The 13,890-nt window shown below is 46.3% G+C and overlaps 1 protein-coding gene across 1 annotated transcript in view; it reads right to left on the minus strand.

The window, feature by feature from the left end:
* The window catches only part of LOC140720814 (NACHT, LRR and PYD domains-containing protein 3-like), a 73,868-nt gene extending 61,548 nt beyond the window's left edge, over positions 1-12,320 (minus strand). The window contains exons 1-2 of the mRNA XM_073035656.1: positions 12,083-12,320; positions 1,858-1,950 (exon numbers count right to left, since the gene is read on the minus strand). Coding sequence (XP_072891757.1) covers positions 1,858-1,950; positions 12,083-12,320 — 331 coding nt within the window. The remainder of the gene's footprint in view (positions 1-1,857; positions 1,951-12,082) is intronic.
* Between the last annotated feature and the right edge of the window lie 1,570 nt (positions 12,321-13,890).

Raw genomic sequence — 13,890 nt, forward strand, 5'->3', positions numbered from 1 at the left:
ATAAGATGAGAGGCTTTGCTTGTGTCGATAGCCAGAGGCTTTTTCTCAGGATTGAACTGACTAAGAATAGGGAGCATAGTATTCAGGTGCTTGGAAGTAGGTACAAGGGGGATGTCAAGGTTACATTTTTCTCACAGAGAGGAGTGGGTATGTGGAATGCACTGGCAGCAATGGTGGTAGAGGTGGATCCATTGCGGTCTTTTAAGAGACTCTTAGATTGGTACATGGAGCTTATAAAAATAAAGGTCTATGCTGCAAGGAAATTGTAGTCAACCTCTGGAGTAGGTTACTCGATTGACACAATATTGTGAGATGAATGGCCTGTAATGTGATTTAGATTTCTATGTTCTATCTTCTTTACATTTTACCTACCGAGGTGCCAAACTGATCATCACTAATCAAATCTCACTGAGATTTCTCAGGTCCTGTTGAATTTATTGCCAAGTGCACAAGTACGGGAAAGTACAGGGACAGAGAAACACTGACTTGTGGCAGCATCACAGGCAAGTACATTCAGTTAACACACGGAACACAAATTATACGATTCTGTGTCACTAACAATATGAGCATACAGTCTCCCACTGTTTGCCCACCGAAGAGGTGAATATCTCTGCTCAGCACCACTGTGGGCTCAAATGTTTCCATAGACGAGCCCCTCATTTCTTTTTCCCGCTGTCAATGGGCTCCTTCCCCAATCCTGCTCCTGGATCCCCCACCGGGGCAAACAACTTCGCAGACCCTATCCTATTCAACCCCTCACACCATATTTATCCTCTCAATTAATTCACCCTCCTTCCTCCTCCTGCTGGGTTCTCTCCCTCCCCAGGGAGATGGCATCAACCCAGTGGGCCGAGTGGTCTCCACCTACCTCTCAGCGATACATCAGACACCGACCGCAGGAGAAGCTTCTTAAACACCCCCAGCTTCCCTCGGAGGGATATTGAAATAGTTCAAAAAGTGGGGCATTTACTTTGGGATTTATTCCGCTTTGACGTGGCGGGAGTGTGAGATGTCCTCAGCGGGGGTAATGCCCTCTCAGCTGGCCCATCTCTGCTATTGGGTGTAACCAGTGACTGACATCGCTTTGCACCAATGGGAAGAGTGTAACTCCTCTGTAGACTGTGGGGTGGGGTGGGTGATTCAGTGAATTGTTACCTTAGCCGGTAAAGCTCAACTGTCTGTTGAAGGCTGCTCTTTCTTGTCCACATGAATATACCTCTCTGTTTGCAAAAGACTTTGCTAATTCCTGGGAATATAGTAACCATCACCATCACTCTCCTGGTACTGCCCATCACCACCGCTTTGCTCTGGGTTACTGTCTGCCTGGCTGGTCAACCCCTTCCTCAGCAAATCTCTGGGATTTCTCACAAAATGCTGGAGGTACTCAGCATGTCAGGCAGCATCTATGGAGGAGAATAAACAATCAGTGTTTCAGGCCAAGGCCCTTCATCGGACTGGAAATGAGGGGACAGAAATTCTAGATATTGTTACATTACTTTTTGTTCCCCATGGTCCTGATCCAAAACATCATATGTTTATTCTTCTCCATGGATGCTGCCTGACCTGCTGAGTTCAGTCAATATTTTGTGTGTCTTTGTGTTGCCGAAAACTTTCAGCATCTGCAGAATGTCTTGTCTTCTGGAGTAACTCCCTATTTTAATGTGCATCACAATCTGTTAGAGGAGCAGGAGCAGACGGTAACTGTACTCCTTCCACGTGTGACTGTGTTTCCCCCTGAAATGTTAACTCTCTCATCTCTCTGCTCAGTTTTCACATTTTGTGAATTGCCATTATTGAATTAAACCCAAACGGAGAATCAGCAGAGTATTTATAAATTAAAATACTTCGCCAACATACCCATGTCCTTACTCGATGTTGACGTCACTGGAGCTCCTCCTCTGCTCCAACCTTGACGCATTTTGTGGACAGGAGTTTTCAGTTTTTGCTGCTCTGTAACAAAAAAAAATTAACAGGAGGGTCAAACATTAATTGGGGTTTAAAGCAGAACACTGTTTTGTTTTTAAACTGAGGTGAACACTTCCAAACATCTTGGGCCGATCCACTGAACACGTGACATGGCCGGATCCACCTGCACCCATCCACCCACAGTCACACAATGTCCATTTCCGCTCTCCATGCATTGTACACTGGGCCAGGATTCTCCAGGGTATCTACTCGCTGATTTGCAGGCAATTCCCTTTTAGGAACCAATCTTGTGTCTTGGACCGGGAGTGATAGTCTACGGAATGCAAGCCAGGTTGAGCAGATAGAGCCCACTGCTTTGGTCCTCCTACCACTGGTGGCGCTGTGGTGAGTAATGGACAAGTGTTACAGCATTGTGGGGTGAAACATTTCTCCTGACGATGAGACTTCTTTTCCTCTCGTCACTGGATTTTACAGATTTCTCAGTCACACCTGATTCTCACCGTCTCCTTTCAGGTGAACATCGCCTGTCATTGACACCAATGGCAATATATGATTTGTGTCTATACAGAAACACTCTGACAACCTGAACAATGCAATCTCACACATAGCACCATGACATCATGTCCTGAAACACTATAGTTTTTCCAGCAGGACTTTAAAACTATTATTAGCACGAAAACTTGGTTAAGATTCCTTTGAGCACATCACCTGGCTATTATCAGATAGTTAGTTATATGACACCTTGTTAAACACAATGTCGACACGCCATACATCCAAAACAGTCAGTTCGGAAAAATTGTCAATATAATTAAAGCAGAATGATGGAGTTATTCAACAAGACAGAGAATATGTTAATATTTCAGGTGGAGGACCCTGTATCAGAGCTGAGCCTGTGTGCAGGAGCCACGTATCTGTTCTCTATCAGCATTGTATTCTGCGTTGTGTATTTATGATGCTTTTTTGTGGTAATAAGTCGCATCAGTGGGGGTGTGGTAAATGCAAAGGGGATCAGTTACATAGTTTGCTTTGTTCCATGCAGTACACAGCTGGGGACTGACCGATGTCATATATTTTGTTATTATTAAGTCAAATACGATGAATTTATGTTTGGGTACAGATCAGTTTTATCACTTCAAGATTGTATGTTTACTGATTGCTAATAAAAGATGGAATACATATCACCGACTTTTGTAACAATCATTATTGGAGTTGAGGGTGCATCATGCAAGTACAGCAAATCCACGGGGAGTCGCCAGCAATGGCAAATTAGCTTGGTTAAATCTCAATGCTAGATTCTCAACAAATGTTTCTCAACCTGCCGATGATTTGAATATTCTGAGATACTGAGTATTTTGCTTCAGTATTCACAGTGAAAAGGACCTTGGCAATTGTGGGGATGACTTACCGCAGACTGAAACACATGAGTGTATGAACTATAAGAAAGAGCATGTGCTGGATCTTTTGAGAGGTATTCAGTTAGATAAGTCACTGGGACTGAACGAGATATACCCCATGCTACTGTTGGAATCGAGGGAGGAGATTGCTAAGCCTCTGACGATGATCGTTGCATCATCAATTAGGTGAGGAGAAGTACCAGAGGATTGGAAGGTTGCAAATGTTGCTCTCTTGTTCAAGAAATGGAGTAGAGATAACTCAGGAAATTACAGACCAGTTAGTGTTACTTCAGTTGTGGGCAACTTTTGGAGAAGATCCTGAGAGGCAGGGTTTATGAGCATTTGGAGAGACATGGTCTGATTAGGGATAGTCAGCATGGCTTTGCCGAGGGCAGGTCACGCCTTATGAACCTGATTGAATTCTTTGAGGATGTAACAAAACACATTGATGAAGGTAGAGCAGTGGAAGTACTGTATATGGATTTCAGTAAGAGGTTTGCTAAGGTTCTCCATGGAAAGCTCATTCAAAAAATAATGAGGTACGGGATCCAAGGAGACATTTCTTTGTGAATCCAGAACTGGCATGCCCACAGAAAGCAAAGGTCGATTGTAGATGGTTCGTATTCTGCATGGATGATCGTGACTAATATTGTTCCGTTGGGATCTGTTCTAAGACCTTGATCAGACTCTGCTTGGGAGCACTGTGTTCAGTTCTGGTCACCTCACTACAGGAATCGATATGGATGCTATAGAGAGAGTACACAGGAGATTTACAAGGATGTTGCCTGGATTGGGGAGCATGCCTGATGAGAATAAGTTGAGTAAACTTGGCCTTTTCTCCTTGAAGCAATGGCGGATGAGATGTGACATGACAGAGGTGTATAAGATGAGAGGCTTTGCTTGTGTCGATAGCCAGAGGCTTTTTCTCAGGATTGAACTGACTAAGAAGTGGGAGCATAGTATTCAGGTGCTTGGAAGTAGGTACAAGGGGGATGACAGGGTTACATTTTTCTCACAGAGAGGGGTGGATGAGTGGAATGCACTGGCAGCAATGGTGGTAGAGGTGGATCCATTGCGGGCTTTTAAGAGACTCTTAGATTGGTACATGGAGCTTATAAAAATAAAGGTCTATTCTGCAAGGAAATTGTAGTCAACCTCTGGAGTAGGTTACTCGATTGACACAATATTGTGAGATGAATGGCCTGTAATGTGATTTAGATTTCTATGTTCTATCTTCTTTACATTTTACCTACCGAGGTGCCAAACTGATCATCACTAATCAAATCTCACTGAGATTTCTCAGGTCCTGTTGAATTTATTGCCAAGTTCACAAGTACGGGAAGGTACAGGGACAGAGAAACACTGACTTGTGGCAGCATCACAGGCAAGTACATTCAGATAACACACGGAACAGTAATTATACGATTCTGTGTCACTAACAATATGAGCATACAGTCTCCCACTGTTTGCCCACCGAAGAGGTGAATATCTCTGCTCACCACCACTGTGGACTCAGACGTTTCCATAGACGAGCCCCTCATTTCTTTTTCCCGCTGTCAATGGGCTCCTTCCCCAATCCTGCTCCTGGATTCCCCACCGGGGCAAACAACTTCGCAGACCCTATCCGATTCAACCCCTCACACCATATTTATCCACTCAATTAATTCACCCTCCCTCCTCCTCCTGCTGGGTTCCCTCCCTCCCCAGGGAGATGGCAGCAATCCAGTGGGCCGAGTGGTCTCCTCCTACCTCTCAGCAATTCATCAGACACCGACCGAAGGAGAAGCTTCTTAAACACCCCCAGCTTCCCTCGGAGGGATATTGAAATAATTCAAAAAGCGGGGCATTTACTTTGGGATTTGTTCCGCTTTGACGTGGCATGAGTGTGAGATGTCCTCAGCGGGGGTAATGCCCTCTCGGCTGGCCCATCTCTGCTATTGGGTGTAACCAGTGACTGACATCGCTTTGCACCAATGGGAAGAGTGTAACTCCTCTGTAGACTGTGGGGTGGGGTGGGTGATTCAGGGAATTGTTACCTTAGCCGGTAAAGCTCAACCGTCTGTTGAAGGCTGCTCTTTCTTGTCCCCATGAATATACTTCTCTGTTTGCAAAAGACTTTGCTAATTCCTGGGAAAATAGTAACCATCACCATCACTCTCCTGGTACTGCCCATCACCACCGCTTTGCTCTGGGTTACTGTCTGCCTGCCTGGTCAACCCCTTCCTCAGCAAATCTCTGGGATTTCTCACAAAATGCTGGAGGTACTCAGCATGTCAGGCAGCATCTATGGAGGAGAATAAACAATCAATGTTTTGGGCCAAGGCCCTTCATTGGACTGGAAATGAGGGGACAGAAATTCTAGATATTGTTACATTACTTTCTGTTCCCCGTCGTCCTGATCCAAAACATCATATGTTTATTCCTCTCCATGGATGCTGCCTGACCTGCTGAGTTCAGCTAATATTTTGTGTGTCTTTGTGTTGCTTAAAACTTTCATCATCCGGAGAATGTCTTGTCTTCTGGAGTAACTCGTTATTTTAATGTGCATCATAATCTGTTAGAGGAGCAGGAGCAGACGGTAAATGTACCCCTTCCACGTGTGACTGTGTTTCCCCAGAGATGTCAACTCTCTCTCTAATCGCTCTGGTCAGTTTTCACAATCATTTTGTGAATTGCTGATGTTGAATTAAACCCAGACATAGAATCAGCAGAGGTAACAAAAAAAAAATAACCGGAGGGTCAAACATTAATTGAAAAACTCGGTTTTGTTTGTTAACGGAGACAAACACTTCCAAACATCTTGGGCCTATCCACTGAACACGTGACATGGCCGGATCCACCTGCACCCATCCACCCACAGTTACACAATGCCCATTTCCGCTCTCCATGTATTGTGCACTGGGCCAGGATTCTCTAGGGTATCTACTTCCTATATCGCAGGCAATTCCCTTTTAGGAACCAATCTTGTACCCTGGACCGGGAGTGATGTATCAATGTAAAGACAAAGCAGGCTGAGCAGACAGCTCCCACTGCTTTGGTCCTCCTACCACCAGTGGCGCTCTGGTGAGTAATGGATGACAGTTAACAGCAGTGTGGGTTGAAATATTGCTGCTGACGATGAGACTTCTGTTCCTCTCTTCACTGGATTATACAGACTTCTCAGTCAGACCTGATTCTCACTGTCTCCTTTCATTTTGACATCCCCTTGCATTGACACCTATGGCAATATATGGTTTGAGTCTATGTAGAATCACTCAGACATCTCAAACAATGCCAAATCACCCATACCATTGTGACATCTTGTCCAGAACCACTACATTTTGTCCGGAAGGATTGTAAGATCATTATTATCTCCTAAACTCCGGTCAACATGTTATTGAGTATTTAAAGACAAATACACTGCAGATGCTGTGGTGAAATCAACACGTACAAACAAGCTGGATGATCTCAGCAGGTCGGGAAGCATCTGTTGAAATGAGCAGTCAACATTTCGGGCCGAGACCCTTCGTCAGGACTGAGGAAGGAGGGGGCAGGGGTCCTATAAAGAAGGTGGGGGGAGGGGGAAGGTGCAGGTGAAAAGCCAATTAGAGGAAAGATCAAGAGGTGGGGGAGGGGAAGCAGGAAGGTGATAGGCAGGAAAGGTGAAGAAGGAATGTAAGGGGAAAGCACTATGGGTAGCAGAAGAAGGCAGAATCATGAGAGAGGTGAATCCGATGTTCATACCAAGGGGCTGGAGACTACCCAGACGGTATATGAGGTGTTGCTCCTCCAACCTGAGTTTGGCTTCATCATGGCAGTAGAGGAGGCCATATATGGACATATCCAAATGGGAGTGTGAAGGAGAGTTGAAGTGGGTGGCAACCGGGAGATCCTGTCTGTTGTGGCAGACGGAGCGGTGGTGCTCGACGAAGCGGTCCTCCCAATCTGCGTCTGGTCTCACCGATGTAGGGGAGGCCGCACCGGGAGCACCGGATGCAATAGATTACCCCAACAGACTCAGAAGTGCAGTGTTGCCTCACCTGGAAGGACTGTTTGGGGCCCTGAATGGTGGTAAGAGAGGAGGTGTAGGGACAGGTGTAGCACTTACGCTTGCAGGGATAAGTACCCGGTGGGAGATCTGTGGGGAGGGACGTTTGGACCAGGCAATTATGGAGGGAATGATCCCTGCGAAAAGCAGAGATTTTCGTAGAGAGGGTAGAGAGGGAAAAATGTCCTTAGTGGTGGGGTGATGCCCTCACCCGCATCTCCTCCATTTCCCGCACTTCGGTCCTCACCCCATCCTCCCATCACCACAACAGGGACCGTGTTCCCCTTGTCCTCACCTACGACCCCGTCAGCCTCCGGATCCAGTATATTACCCTCCGCAACTTCCGCCACCTTCAACAGGATCCCATACACCTCATATACCTCTCTCATGATTCTGCCTTCTTCCACTACCCATAGTGCTTTCCCTTTACATTCCTTCTTCACCTTTCCTGCCTATCCCCTCCCTGCTTCCCCTCCCCAACCCCTTGATCTTTCCCCCGATTGGTTTTTCACCTGGCACCTATCAGTCTTCTCCTTCCCACCCTCCGCCCACCTTCTTTATGGGGCCCCTGCCCCTTCCCTCTTCAGTCCTGACGAAGGGTCTCGGCCCGAAACGTTGACTGTTCCTTTCACCGGAGGCTGCTCGAGCCGCTGAGTTCATCCGGCCTGTTTGTACCTGTTCCTGTGTGTTTACCTGGCTATTAGCAGCTTGTAACATCGCACCTTTGTTAAACACAATGTAGACATGCCATACATACAAAGCAGCAAGTTGGCAAACATCTTTAACATTAATAAACAAAAATGCTGGAGTTATTCAACAAGACTGGAGAGTTTAACATCGGTAGCTGAGCGAAGGGCGCTGAGTAGGCTACGGTCAATTATGGAAAACTCTGAACATCCTCTACATAGCACCATCCAGAGACAGAGAAGCAGTTTCAGCGACAGGTTACTATCGATGCAATGCTCCTCAGACAGGATGAAGAGGTCAATACTCCCCAATGCCATTAGGCTTTACAATTCAACCGCCAGGACTTAAGAACTTTTAAAAGCTATTATTAATGCTTTTTGAGATAGTGATTTAGATGCATATCATATTTTTACTGAGTTAAGTATTGTATGTAATTAGTTTTGCTACAACAAGTGTATGGGACATTGGAAAAAATGTTGAATTTCCCCATGGGGATGAATAAAGTATCTATCTATTTATCTATCTATCTATCTATCTATCTATCTATCTATCTATCTATCTATCTATCTATCTATCTATCTAAGACAGAGAGTATGTTACTATTTCAGGTGGAGGACCCGGTATCAGAGCTGAGTTCTGTGTAGGAGTCAGGTATTGTTCTCTATCTGCATTGTAGTCTGTGTTACATATTAATGATTTTTTTGTTGCTCAATCTGTTCCACAACTCTCCGTGCCCTCCCATTCACTATACCAGTCCCACCGTGGTGACTGTCCAAATGATCCAACCCTCACTTGTTCGAGTTGAAAACCATTCGCCATTTCTCAGACCATCTCCATAACTAATCAAGATGTCTTTGAAATATATTGTAACCTGTTGCAATATCAACCAGACTCCCGAATTTAGTATCAAACTTGATACCGTGCCATGTACATTCATATACAAATCAATGGCACGAATAACAAATTAACGAGGTCTCGACACTGATACGCACGTCCCACTTGTCACAGGCCTCCATTCGCTAAATTCATCTTCAGTCAACACCCTCTGCTTCTTGTTGTCGAGCCCGGTGTGAATCCACTTCGCCAGCTCCCCGTGAATCCCACGTGACCGAACCTTCCCGATCAGCTGCCATACGGGATCTTGTTACAGACTTTACCATAGTTCAGATGCAACATCACTGCCCAACTTTCACCCAACTCTCTGGTTAACTCTGAAATAATCTCCAAAATACTTGACTGATATGATGTCCTATTGGGCAGTGTAGACGGTGATTTCCCCATAACCAATGTCCAACATCCCGAGACTTCAGCTTCACTGCAGACTGAGAAAATTTCGATCCCAGCTGTCGAATTACTGACCTGGACTGAAGCCCGTATACTGCCAGTTCCATATCCTCAGAGTCACCAGCCCAATATCATCACACATACAAAGACGCTTTGGTGCCGGCAATTTGCCGAGGTGTTCCTGCCATTTCCGATTCACAAACTAAAGTGGAATTGGAAGCTAATGACCCTCTGCCGGGGCCGGTGCTCAGGCTGGTTCCCCGGTCTGTATAGAGGATGCGGATACACTTCAGCCTGATCCCAGCAGCTAAAGCGAGCACATTTGATCACAATCTTCCTGCTGTGTGGGATCTTGCCCAGCACAGCTGGCTGCCATGTTTCCTGCAGTGCAGCAGGAACAAAATGTAAAATTATAAAGTAGAAAATGCCGGGAACTCAGTACATCAGACTACATCTCTGAAAGGAGAAATGGTGGAAGACCCAGTTCCAGAACTGAGAATGTCCAAGATGCTGCTGATCTGCTGAGCGTTTCCAGTATTTTCACCTCCTTACTTTAAATGTCCTGCAACTGTATTTTCTCCCTCTTCATTTTAATGCACAGATAGTAACTGATTGCCACCCTAAACTGTAAATGCCACACCCACCCCAACTAATTTGTTAGTTCCGTGTTCATTCAGACCCTGGTGCAACACACCCCATACAGCCAATGCTCACAGCATCCTTTCCTCCCACTATCACTCTGTTACATTTGCTCCTGAGGCCACTGTCTCTACACTAAGAGGCGGTGACCACAGAGCGATAAAAAGTGCAACACTTGCTGCAGCTCTGACAGGCTGTTACCCTGGAAACAGAGGAAATGGCTCACCGAAAATAAACAAAAAATTAAATAACAAATTCAACTTCAGATGCTATGGGTTCCATTCTGGCAAAGGTTAACTCTGCAACCATTTTGTAACGGTGAAACTAAAATTGAAATGGCTGCTTTTACCCTGCCACGTGCTGTGTTCAATTAAACCTCTGGCAGTCCTAACTGTCAAAAAAAAAACAATTCTGGAAAAGATGCAAGGCAAAACTTCACAATGAAGACAAAGTTTAAAAGACAGATTGCTGAAATATATAATTGCAGCAATGGGAACAGTCTGGGCAGAGGTTGAACAAGATGGTTGATATATATCATTGAGATGGTGGGATACAGACTGGACAAAGGTTGAACAAGATGTTTCATATACATAATTGAGGTGATGAGATACAGGCTGGACAGAGGTTGAACAAGATGGTTGATATATATCACTGAGGTGATGAGATACAGGCTGGACAGAGATTGGATAAGATGGTTGATATATATCACTGAGTTGGTGGGACAGAGGCTGGACAGAGGTTGAACCAGATCGGCAGGGATGAGCAGATGGAGCCAGATGGGAGAATGGGATGAAGGGCGATCTCTGATGTTCCTCCCGCAATACACAGACCCTGAAATAATAGTACGCACGAGTAGATAACAGATTCCCATATAACAAAACCAGAACAAACAATAAGAATTTTGGTATATGTCATTTTCTACTCGACACACTATCAATTCACCGCACAAAGTATCCCATCCCGATACTTCACATCTTCATATAGCTACTGCTCTTCCTTTAATTGAATAAAATAGCAGAGAACTGTGGACACAACTGAGTACATCATAGAAACCAACCTCCCCTCCATGGACTCTGTCTACACTTCCCACTGCCTCAGTAAAACAGCCAACATAATGAAAGATCCCCACAACCCTGAACATTCTCACTTCTAATGCTCCATAGGGGCGAAGTTAAAATAGAACAGAAACATGCCACCGGGCTCAAGGACGGTGTCCATTCTGCTGTTGTAAGCGAACAGCGTGATGAGTGGACTCCTGACCTCACAGTCTAAATCGATGTGACCTTGCACCACATATCTACCTGCACTGCACTTTCTCTGTAACCAGAATGATTTGTTTTACCTCAATGTACTGCTGCAATGTATTGATTTGTGTGGAGAATACCGGAGACACGATTTTCACTCAACCTCTGTACATGGAAAACAAAATAAAGATTCCCCGTTCCAATTGCGTGGAAATATTAGACAGCCTGGGTTGCTCCTTTGAAAATTCTGGAGCGAGAAATTCAGAGAAACCCAGATAAATGAACAAGACTGTAACTCTCGTATGAATAGGGCCAGATATCGGGAAATACTGTCAGCATTTCGGTGAGTCGTAGCAATGGAAAGAAGATGGAAATAACCTTCCCAGTCCCCCGAGAGGACATGAGAGATCTGGATCTCACTGTCCTGTCTGACCGGGGAAAGATGAAACTACTCATACACGTGGAGGAGTCTCCGAGGGTGCGATTACTCTGTTTAACCCTCCAGTATGCAAGAACACAACGGGCCGAACGGCCGCTTCCAGTGTGCTGGAAATATGTAAAACAATTATCGACCCCAGGCGTCAATCCAGGTGAAGTTCGGATCCGATACCGGGCCGGGTGATGGAGGTAAAGTTCACCAGGTACATCTTAATGGATGGGTTCAGTCTCGGCATCACCACCTCCTCCCGCTCCTGGGACCAGAACACCAGGGGCTGAGCGGCGGCTCATCTCAGTCGTTTCGGTGTGAAGGTTCCATAACCCGGACCGACCATGACAGGTTGTGTCCAGGAAGCGGGACGGGGCCGCCAGTTCGAGGAAGTTAATGGGACTCTCAGCCCAACATCAGGTTTCCCTCCCCCGGGATCGGCCTCAATACTCACCGATGGGAACTTGATCAAATTGTCCTTCAGACAGCGATCGGTCCACCGGCTCCCCGCCGACGATCCGCTTCAACAGAGAACGGAACGAAAACCACCGCCCACTGTGAGAGCGGGGGCGGGGCCTCGGAAGCGAAAAGCGCAGATGCTGCAGATCTGCGTTTGAAATGGGAAGGAGAAGTGGATCAGGCAATGGGTGGAGGGTCTCCCGTCTGAACCGCTGACTCCGCTCCTCGCCCATCTCACACTGCCCGACCTACCTGCCGCATTTTACACATTATTTCATATTTACACCAGCTACATTGTTAATTTTTCCCTCTGTATCTTCCCCGTCCCCATCTCTCCACCTCCTGGTTCTCAGAGTTACGGGTTCAATTCCCATCCCGGTCCGATCCACAATTCCCACCCGAAGAGGAAATGTGCAGGATTCATTGAAACGACTTCCATGTTTCTAAACACTAATTTCTATTCACATTCCTCCTGAGCCTCACTGGACAGGAACAATGAAACATCAATTAAGAAACAGCAGGAGGAGGCCATTCAGCTCCTCAAACCATCAACGAGATGGCGGCTGCTTTCCCATCTCAGCCACATGTTTCTCCATGATCCTCATTTCCTCGATCCCTTCGATCTCCACACATCGCTGGCCTCTGATTTATGTGAAGACCATCCCTGAGACTTCATCGTCCTCCAGGAATCAGTCTGGCCAATCTCTATAACAAATACTCTCTAACCTCTTCGATAATCCTCCATGGAATTAAATATCTTCTGCAGCCCGTGTTACCCCAACCACTCATCCCCCACCCCTGTCACTATTTCCATCGTCCCACCTCCCCCCCCCCCTCACCTGGATCCACCTCTCACTCCCCAGCTCTTGCCCATGCCCACCCTTCACCTCTTTCCTCTGACTATTTCCCGTCCACTCTCAGTCCAGAGGGAGGGTCTCGGCCCGAAATGCTGACGGTCCATTTCCCTCCACAGATGCTGCCCGACCCACTGAGATCCTCCGGCAGTTTGTTCTTTGGTCTGTCTAACCCGTGTTAGTATGGGGAGCAGGATTTTACACCATATTCCAGGTACAATCTCAACAAAGCCCAAATAATTACTTCAAACATGAAAAAGCCTGCAGATGCTGGAAATCCAAAGCAACAGACACAAAATGCTGGGGGAATTCAGTAGAACAGGCTGTATCTTTGGACAAGAGTAAACAGTCGACATTTTGGACCACCAGCCTTTTTTCATTCCCGAGGAGGCGGGGAAGTGATCTGAATAAAAAGATCGGGGAAGAGACAGAGGCGAGCTGGAAGGTGATAGGTGAAGTCAAGTGCTGGGCAGGTCAAGGGCTGGAGAATATAGAATTGGAGCATTGTCAATAGGAGAAAGGGAAGGAGGGGACCCACGGGGAAGAGACAGAGGCAAGCTGGGAGGTGAAGTCAAGTGTTGGGTGGGTCAAGGGCTGGAAAATAAAGAATTGGAGCATTGTCAATAGGAGAAAGGGAAGGAGGGGACCCGGGGGAAGGAAAGAGCTGGTGAGCGGAAATGAAAGTTCAGAGTGGGGAATAGAGAAGTGGGTGGGGGGCGGAATTTGTTTACTGGAAGGAGAATTCAATATTCATATAATCAGGTTGGAGGGTACCCAGATGGAATATATGCTGCTCCTCCACCCTCTGGGTGGTCTCATTCTGGCACAAGAGAAGGCCATCGGTCGAGTCCTCTGAATGGGAATCCGAATTAAAATGTCTGACCACTGCGGAGTCCCCCTTGTGGCAGATGATACAGAGATGCACGACAAAACGGTCTCCCAATTTATG

The sequence above is a fragment of the Hemitrygon akajei genome, unplaced genomic scaffold, assembly GCF_048418815.1.
Source record: "Hemitrygon akajei unplaced genomic scaffold, sHemAka1.3 Scf000047, whole genome shotgun sequence".
Lineage (NCBI taxonomy): Eukaryota > Metazoa > Chordata > Chondrichthyes > Myliobatiformes > Dasyatidae > Hemitrygon > Hemitrygon akajei.